The sequence below is a fragment of the Aptenodytes forsteri genome, unplaced genomic scaffold (assembly GCF_000699145.1).
Source record: "Aptenodytes forsteri isolate BGI_AS27 unplaced genomic scaffold, ASM69914v1 Scaffold184, whole genome shotgun sequence".
Classification (NCBI taxonomy): Eukaryota; Metazoa; Chordata; class Aves; order Sphenisciformes; family Spheniscidae; genus Aptenodytes; species Aptenodytes forsteri.
In genome coordinates, this window is record NW_008796078.1 from 2,408,923 (window position 1) to 2,417,838 (window position 8,916).

At 37.6% G+C, this 8,916-nt stretch overlaps 1 protein-coding gene across 1 annotated transcript in view; it reads right to left on the reverse strand.

Annotated features, from left to right (window-relative positions):
* Window positions 1-8,916, reverse strand: part of DNER (delta/notch like EGF repeat containing) — an 86,761-nt gene that overhangs the window by 41,468 nt on the left and 36,377 nt on the right. Inside the window, exons 6-7 of the mRNA XM_009286721.1 lie at window positions 7,474-7,627; window positions 1,560-1,673 (exon numbers count right to left, since the gene is read on the reverse strand). Of these exons, the coding sequence (XP_009284996.1) occupies window positions 1,560-1,673; window positions 7,474-7,627 (268 nt within the window). The remainder of the gene's footprint in view (window positions 1-1,559; window positions 1,674-7,473; window positions 7,628-8,916) is intronic.

Below are 8,916 nucleotides of genomic sequence, written 5' to 3' on the forward strand. Positions count from 1 at the left end.
AGCTTTGCTCCCCGCGGCTGTGCCAGGGTCCGCCGGCCAGGCGGAGCGGGCAGCCTGCCCCGCTCCCATTCACAGGCTAATTGCCGCTGGCATGAGCTACCTGGGCAGGAGAGCAGCCGCAACCCCGCGCAGCAACCAAGGCATAAATGCCTTTTAGCAGGGCGCTGAAGAGCTACGCTACCAGCGCCCTATCCCAGCCGCAGGACCACAGCACACCCGCAGCAGGGGATGGGCGGTGTGGCCGTCTAGGGACCTCAGCCCACCAGCGACCCTGTCCCATGGCCAGCGTCTCAAATGGCGGTAGGAGAGAAGTTGAGAGACGGTCAGCATATTCAGTAATAGGTCATCAGGAGCAAGCGATTAAGGTGTGCCACACACAGAAACAAATATGGCAGTTCTAAACCAGCCAAAAATCCCAGTAGCTATTTTTCCAACCATCTATTATTGGACAGATCTTTTCCTGCAAAGCATCCTTAAAGATCCTTGAACAGATTTCCTAAGAAAAATGCAAGTAAATTATTAACCAAGTCTAACATCTAACAATTTTCTCACTGACTTTTGCTACTAGTTATAAAGCAAACAATTTTCAAAATTCTTCCAAATGCAAGATCTGCACTGCTGTCAAAATGTCAGTGTGTGTTTCAACACAGATATTAAGTGGCTCACTCATTAAAGCATAACACTCTAGAAAAGCAAGGAATCAGTCTACAGAAATTCCAAATAATCTTCATTATTAAGCAAGTATATATTACCGGAGCAGTTATCGAAGACTTGTACCCTTAGAGCAAGCATAACGTGCTGGCAGAATAACAACATCCACAGATCAAGAACAGAAATATAATTAGTTCAAGGTTCTAATCTTAATTATAAATAACTAATAGATGGCTTCATAATTGAGAGCTTTCACTCCTGATAATTTTTTTATGAGCAATTTAGGCATCTGCCATTCCAGTCAGCAAATGCTTACGAAAGCATACACTTTAGCACTGTGGTGTCCTCGTTTCACGTAGTTACATTTACAGCGTTTACCAATGAGAATCACCGAAAGGCTTTCACGTAGAGAAAGGAATAAGTCCAAATAGAAAGGAGAATGAATTAAAACTTTGGGGGATTGAAATCATTCCTTTCGTTTTGAATTATTGCTCTTACACGCAGTTTAGCCAGCTGACCCACATGCAGAAATATGCAAATACTACAAGGAAGGCATCTTTTTCTCACACATTTACTGGACAGCACAGAAATCAGGCCACACCCTCAGTCTCCTCAGATTCACCTTTCTCACGGTGCTGGAGCCCCATTTCTACCGTAGAGGTGCCAGAGAATAAGAGAACATTTCTGCACCACATATACGCTGAAACACTAAGCTCCTACCATGCTTCATATACTATTGCTGATTATACAAAGATTTCTCATCTGGATTCTTTTTTCTGCTTACAGTCACGGCCTAAGGCACAATTTAAAAAATATTTAGATATACATATAAATACAAACTGAAAATTTAGACTAAGTACACCCCCGCAAAATTTGTGTGCGGTACTAGATAGGTCTTTGCTGTTTACCTTCTGGGCACTGACAGCTGAATCCACTGATGTTGGATGAGCAGGTACCTCCATTTTGGCATGGCTGCTGGACGCAATGATCAATCTCTGACTGGCATAGCTCTCCGGTGTAACCTACAAACCAGCACACAACAGTCAGAAAATATAGCGAAAATGAGGTGTTATCACTAAATGTATTACTAGGGCATTCAAAGAGTACCATTAGTTTTCGTGAACAAAATTAACCGAAGTAAGAAATAGAATCCAGGACAGTCTTCTAATTACTTATAAAATGGGATTTTTAATTAGAACTTATACTTCACTGGAGAAACATAAATAAGTAGTGGAAATCCAGAGACTATATCAATTGTATTTTACCAGCAGCAATATTCTGACAGCACTGGTATAATGGACGTTGGTGCTGGGTCCTCATCAGCAGCCATATAACCAAAAAAGAAGTCATTTTTGAACGGTTTTCAAACGCATCTTGAATCTCAAGTCAATAATCTTTAGCAAGGCTTTAAACAAGACTTGACATTATGAATTATTTGTGCATCTGCTGAATGACTGTCATTTGCTCCTACTTCTGGGCTTCAAAAGGAGTGTTTGTTTTAAGTGGGAGCTGTGAAGAACTGCTCAGCACAGTTGCGAACTCTTCCAAATAAGCTCCTATAAGTTCACAAGCTACAGATTGTGTGTACTGTACTATTTGACCATAAGTTTGCTTTGTTCCATATGTCTGATGTCTATAACACATCCCCAAAAAATGAACAAACTTACAAAATACAATCTAAATGACGAAAGACTCCAAACTTAAATTCCTTAACAAATACCACACATTCCCCTTTCTAATTTTTATTTACCTCCAAGAAACTATCTTGGATGCATGACTGAAGAAGAAACTACACACTACACACAGCAGCATTTTATTTTTTAAAAGGAGCCCTACATAAAATTGTAAATATCTTCCGTAACAAGCATGCTTAACGCAACGGCTGGTGTTAAAGACCAGTAAGCTATGACTAGGTGACACTGTTAATACACTGCTATCGACAGGTATCTAAGACAAAGACCCCGAGGTGAGATAGAGGACATGCCTGGACTAGGATTTTGCTTATCTAGGGGAGAAAAAGGAAAAAGAAAGGAAAAGAAAAAGATATTCTTATTTTGATTAAATAATTCTTTTTAATGCAATCAAAATTAACATTTATAAGTCTTTTGGGCAGGCTAATACTTATACCTGTTCAAATCTATTGATGTCACCATAAAACAGCTCTCAACATAGATTGTTACATTTGGAGTTGCTAGAGCACTGCTATAGAAGAGGACGTATAAGACTTTCCTCTCTGTGTACCTTACTGCTTTTATATGCTGCAGAGAGCTAAACTATGATCCCATCTTCTGCAACGCAAAACCTGGAAAAAGAAACTTTGTTGTATGCTGTATCTGGATTAATGCCCATAAATCACCTAAACTGGAGAAAAATAATGAGGTTGAAAACCAGAACTGTGCTCTCGTGAGGTAGCTCCTCTGGACCGGATTGAGGCACTTGGAGGGATGTCAGCCTCGCTCTGGATAACTAGTGATTTTCTGTAATTGTAATTGGTCTCAAATTAACATAAAATTTACAAAAACAGCAATGAAGTATTATAGAAGACTACATCAACTGATTTTTTTCATCTATAGGCTTCATATTTTTTCAAGTCCTCACATTCAGCTGATTATTTTTATGAATCATAATACAGTATTGAATATGCTTAACTCATTTAAATATTTTTCCGTCTTCAAACTGTTACCAAGTTTGCGAAAGCTAAAAATTACACTGGAATTCAACGTGTATCCAAAAGAATGTTGGCATTGAAAGGCAGAAACGATTGTGCTGCTCTGAAGCTTGCTACAAGAATCTGACCTTCCTGCAATTGTCATCATAGCTTGGGGGAAAATTCAGAGATAATATTTTTTTTTGGCTTTATGAAAATAAATATGTCCCATCCTATTATTATCCATAGGGAATGCTTTGTCCATCTGAAAGAGAATATGATTCGGGAATTTCATAGCAAATATGTCGCAAGCGCTGCAAATGAAGAGGTGCTAAGCAATCACCATGGCGGGGGGAAGCAGTTTGCTGGTGAGATACACTTTAAGAATCATTACACGCGTTCGTTTTGTGCTGATACTTATTTCCATAACGTTTCCTTCTATCAAGATTTGGGAAACATGATCCTGTTCACATACAAATGTTTCTGAAACTTGCATATGGAGACATTTACGATAATTAAACTCTACCATTTTCTTTAATATTTTTCCATATGCGATGAATATTTTTTAGAAATTCATAATTATATGAAAACAGCTAGTTTTCCTGACTATTTTTTGATGTGTGGGCACAAATTTTGGGGGAAAAAAAATTATGCGTAGAAACAGAAGCCACTTAAGTTAACAATGATTAAGCCATCTGAACATTAGACATTTGCTATTAAAAAAAATAAGGAAAATTATTATAAAAAACTTAAAATCTAAACGAAAACATAAGTGTTGAGGCCATAAAGTACACCTTGCAAGTTCCAGAATGTAATAAATGAAGTTAACTATATTTGGCTTACTGAGGATTTACAGAGGGACTTGATCACGCTGTCATTCAGAAGGGAAGCCTTCACATACGGAAACCAAATAACTTCATTCCATCTATTGTAAGCTTTGTTTTATACCATGAGAAGCAGGAGGAGTTTTGTAGAAGGAAATATTTAGAATTTTGACCTTTTTTTCCCCCCTCCAATAGGAGCTAACAACAATTGATCACGCTGTCATTCAGAAGGGAAGCCTTCACATACGGAAACCAAATAAATTCATTCCATCTATTGTAAGCTTTGTTTTATACCATGAGAAGCAGGAGGAGTTTTGGAGAAGGAAATATTTAGAATTTTGACCTTTTTTTTTTCCCCCCCTCCAATAGGAGCTAACAATTGTTCTAGAGACAAGGAGAAGAAACAAATATGAAAATAACAAGGCATAAATTGTATTTTAGAGAAATAGTTTTTAAAGGGAGAGGATAAAATCCAAAGTTAAAAGACGATAAAGACATCAATGGAAATATGTTATATTTCCAAAATATGTAAGAGAAATACATTTTGTTCAAGAAGTTGTCATTATCTTAGTCATTGTTTCCTGGCATCTCATGGTATCAATTTTTCTACAATCGTGTTAACACTTTCTGAAGCAGGCAATTGAAATGCCTGTCCCTAATAGCGACTACTTGTTTAACTCATAGGGAGCTTTTAAAGAAAATGGAGAGGCCAAATTTAAAAAAAAAATAAGTAAGCACTTGATGCAGATATCTGGGATCATAGAAACCAAAAAAACCCTTAGGATTCTATATTATTACGCAAATAAAAGAACGTTTGCTTTATCAAGGCACTATAATTTGTAACTCCACAGTAGGAGGAGGAAATACCACAGACTTGATCCGAGTGTAACAACGGCAGTAATGCTCACCTTTGGAGTCTTGTACGTAAGTAGGAAGAATATTTATGTTACTCTGCAAAACTTAGCTGTACAGCTTCAAAATACTAAGTTTTCCTAGCGGAAACACTCTTAGGCTTTACAATAAGCACATCAGAATTATCATAAATATTCCCCCTAAAGCTTTTTTACACAACTAAACCCAAGAATTCTGAAGTATGTGAAAAATATTTTTTCTTCAAATTATATGCTGGTAAAAAATCTGTTTTCATGAAATTCGGCAGGTTTTTTTTAGAATCATTCCTGTCTTTCTTCTGAGGTAGGGAATTTGAAAAAAGAAATTTAGCCTAATAGAACTTGATGTAGAACATTTTCCAAGATACCTAAGTCGATAAAAGTAAAAAAACGACAAACATAACAAATACATTTTTTCTTTTCTAATTAGAAACTACTTGTCAAAATCCAAAAGAATTCTGAATCAACCATATTCAACACGACAGTAACGGTAGGGATCGTTCAAACATTTGAAGTTTGTTCCACTCTGATCTTTCTCTTCTCAAATTTAAATAACTATTCCACTGTATTTACATATCTTGTTAAAGTGACAGTAGATCCTTTGGCAGATTTATGAAATAGAATAGAGTACACGTGGATAATAACATCACATCGTACTTTCAGAGCAGTATAAAACCAGGTCATTATCTAAAAATCCAAACAAATCCCTTTCTTGCTGCACATTTGCTATAGTGACTTTCAGCAAAGAGAGAAAAAGAAGAAGTCCTAGAGGCAGAAAAAGTATAATTAAAAAGAAACGTCTTGGCCTTGGGAGAGAATGAAGGGGCCGTAATAATTTGCCATTGCTGATTTTCTGAACCGCGACGTTCACGAAACAGTGCAGAGGGTGGTACATGGCAGCCACATCAAAGCATCACTTGCATCCACCTGCTTCTGGCTCAGTCACTTTTCAGGCTGGTACTTCCACGTAATCTAGAGCAGCCAGAAGTTTCTCTAGTCTGTGCTGACACGCGTAGGGTAAAGAATAAGAATATTCCCATCTTTAAGGGAATATAAGAACACCCACTCCATGACCCCGCTTTGGGGCAGAATAAAGGAAGTATTGCTACCTGTGCCTTTTATATACATTTAATGCACACAAATACCCACCCAGCATTAAAGCCATTCAGTAACCATTTAGACACAACCACTAGAAACCTGACCAAATCATTCATTTCTCCATCTGCTTTTTACGATATAGCTTTTATATTCTTCAGATCTTAGGGCCTATTCTGGATGCATCTTCCTTTTTCTTTTCTTTTTTTCCTTCAGATAAGTCCCCTTTCTCCCTACCTCTAATATCAACTGACCAGTAAATGATCTCATAATTTATCGGCCAATACATTACAGAAATGAAAACGTGCAGTAAAATGTTTGTAGGAAGCAAAATAAATTACCTCCTACTGATCTTAATCTTAGCCAACTTTTATTTTTAAATCATTTCAGAAAATACACATTGAAAGTAACCGTCTATTATGATAATTGACTTTGTCTTTAAAATGTAAGGTTCAGATAGCAGAGTGTTCTATAACAGCCATTTGGTAAGGTTCTTCCATCAGCGTGTATGTTTAATTTACCCTCCGGCATATCCACAACCATTGTAATTAGTTTAATTTTTATTTCAATTAAGACGTCTATATTCATTTGATCAAATTTTGAAAGCAAATGTTCTTAAAATAACTTCAGAGAACTCAGACACTTGTTCATTAATCAAACCCACAAATTACTCAGATTAGTTTGTGCATTTTTATAAAGTTTTCAAAATTTAAGTTGATTCTGAGGAACAATCCAACAACCGCATAGTGTGGAGAGAATTTTCTTCCATTTGATTAGGGGAACTAAAGAAAAGAGTTTCCTACTTACAAGGAAAGCATGTTTATTGAAAGGTTCGTTATAATGCATACTTAAAATCTATATTAAAAAGAAAAAAACGGATTAAGAAAAAGCTGATGTAGACTAAATTTTGGTCATCTTTTCTTAGTACGTAAAGTTCTATTAGTTATGAATAATTCACTCATTAGGTTATGGTTCGGACGTGTGCTTTCAACGGCGTTGTTCACAAGTGAAGAATCTTCCAGAGCCTTTTAAAAACTGCCCTTAGGTTGTTTTTGTATTTTCCTCCTTTCCTAGCATCTGAGGTTGCGCAGTTCACTGCTCTGCAAAAGTTATGCACCGAATGTTAAAACAAAAATGCATTACTCGAAGCGTAATACAAACCCTACCAGCCCGACAGCTGCAGGTGAAATTGTTCCTTGTTCACAAGTGAAGAATCTTCCAGAGCCTTTTAAAAACTGCCCTTAGGTTGTTTTTGTATTTTCCTCCTTTCCTAGCATCTGAGGTTGCGCAGTTCACTGCTCTGCAAAAGTTATGCACCGAATGTTAAAACAAAAATGCATTACTCGAAGCGTAATACAAACCCTACCAGCCCGACAGCTGCAGGTGAAATTGTTCCCCTCGTGTTTCTGTGCTACGTCGGTGCAGGTCGCGTTGTTCTGACAGGGCTGGCTCTGACACGCATCAAATTCTTCACACAGGGAACCCCGATACTCATCCTCACAGTCGCAGAAAAAAGTTGCCTGAAAACAAACAGGACATGCACTTCACAATGGATTTGCAAAGATCATGTTTGCATTGAACACTGAACAAAGAGGTTTTTGCTGTTCTCCTGTTCATAACAGCAGCAGCTGCCATAAATACATCAACTGCATAAAGTTACTCTTTGAAATACTAAACCTGCACCAATTCTTCAGCTAAAATTTTTAACGATGTCAGAGAATTTCATCTAGATGAGGAGGCTGGGATCAGATCCATAACGTCTCAATCACTATAAATTTTGTTCTTCCATTCCAGAAATTACATTTACAGACTGGAATAATTGTCAGAATAAGTCACGTGCAGATTTACCGCAACAAAATCCTACTACAAAGATGCACCCTTCGTGTGAGGGGCAGGGCCGGGGTCCCAGAGGCTCACTTCAGTGGTGCTTCAGTAGTGACACACCCCTTCAATTCTGTTAAAATAGGTCTCCTTCTGCATGTATTTGTTACTTTCTCCAAACCTTGCTGCTTAATAAAAGATCAAGAACGCTATACCTGTTAAAGATCTTAAATAGCTACAGTAGGCATGACATGGCACATTTTTGTTAGTAATAAAATAATTAAGGTTAGATTAAAAAAAATGTTTAGGCCACTAACATTGCCAAGGAAGTCTCAAAGAATGGAAGCAAGGAAAGCTTTCTCATCTGTAGTATACATTTAGATTAAATATCCTACTTTCTTTGTTCATTAAACACTAGATGGCAACATCACTCACTCTCATACATTTCAAAGCCGGATGATGAGGGCTGGAATGCAGCTGTCCCGTGCACAAACATTGTAATGCAAAGTACAGAATGTGCATGGAACTGGAAACAAAGAGATGGGGTTAGTATTTTATCTTCTCTTTTTCACTTGTGTTTGCTTCATATGAATAAACAGCTGTGGCCTAAGTAGAAAGGAAAATAATCATCTTCATACAAATAAAAAACTTTACCCAGTAAAACCCAGATTTCCTTCTTCCTTAAAAATATTACACTGGTAGAGTTTAAACAAGGATTAGTACTATACATCTCCAAAACTCAAAATGATGGGTATGTCCTGGTTTCGGCAGGGATAGAGTTAATTTCCTTCCCAGGAGCTGGTACAGCGCTGTGTTTTGGATTTAGGATGAGAACAAAGTTGATAACGCACCGATGTTTTAGTTGTTGCTAGGTAGTGCTCACACTAGCCAAGGACTTTTCAGCTTTCCATGCTCTACCGACTGAGAAGGCTGGAGGTGCACAAGAAGCTGGGAGGGGGCACAGCCAAACTGGCCAAAGGGACATTCC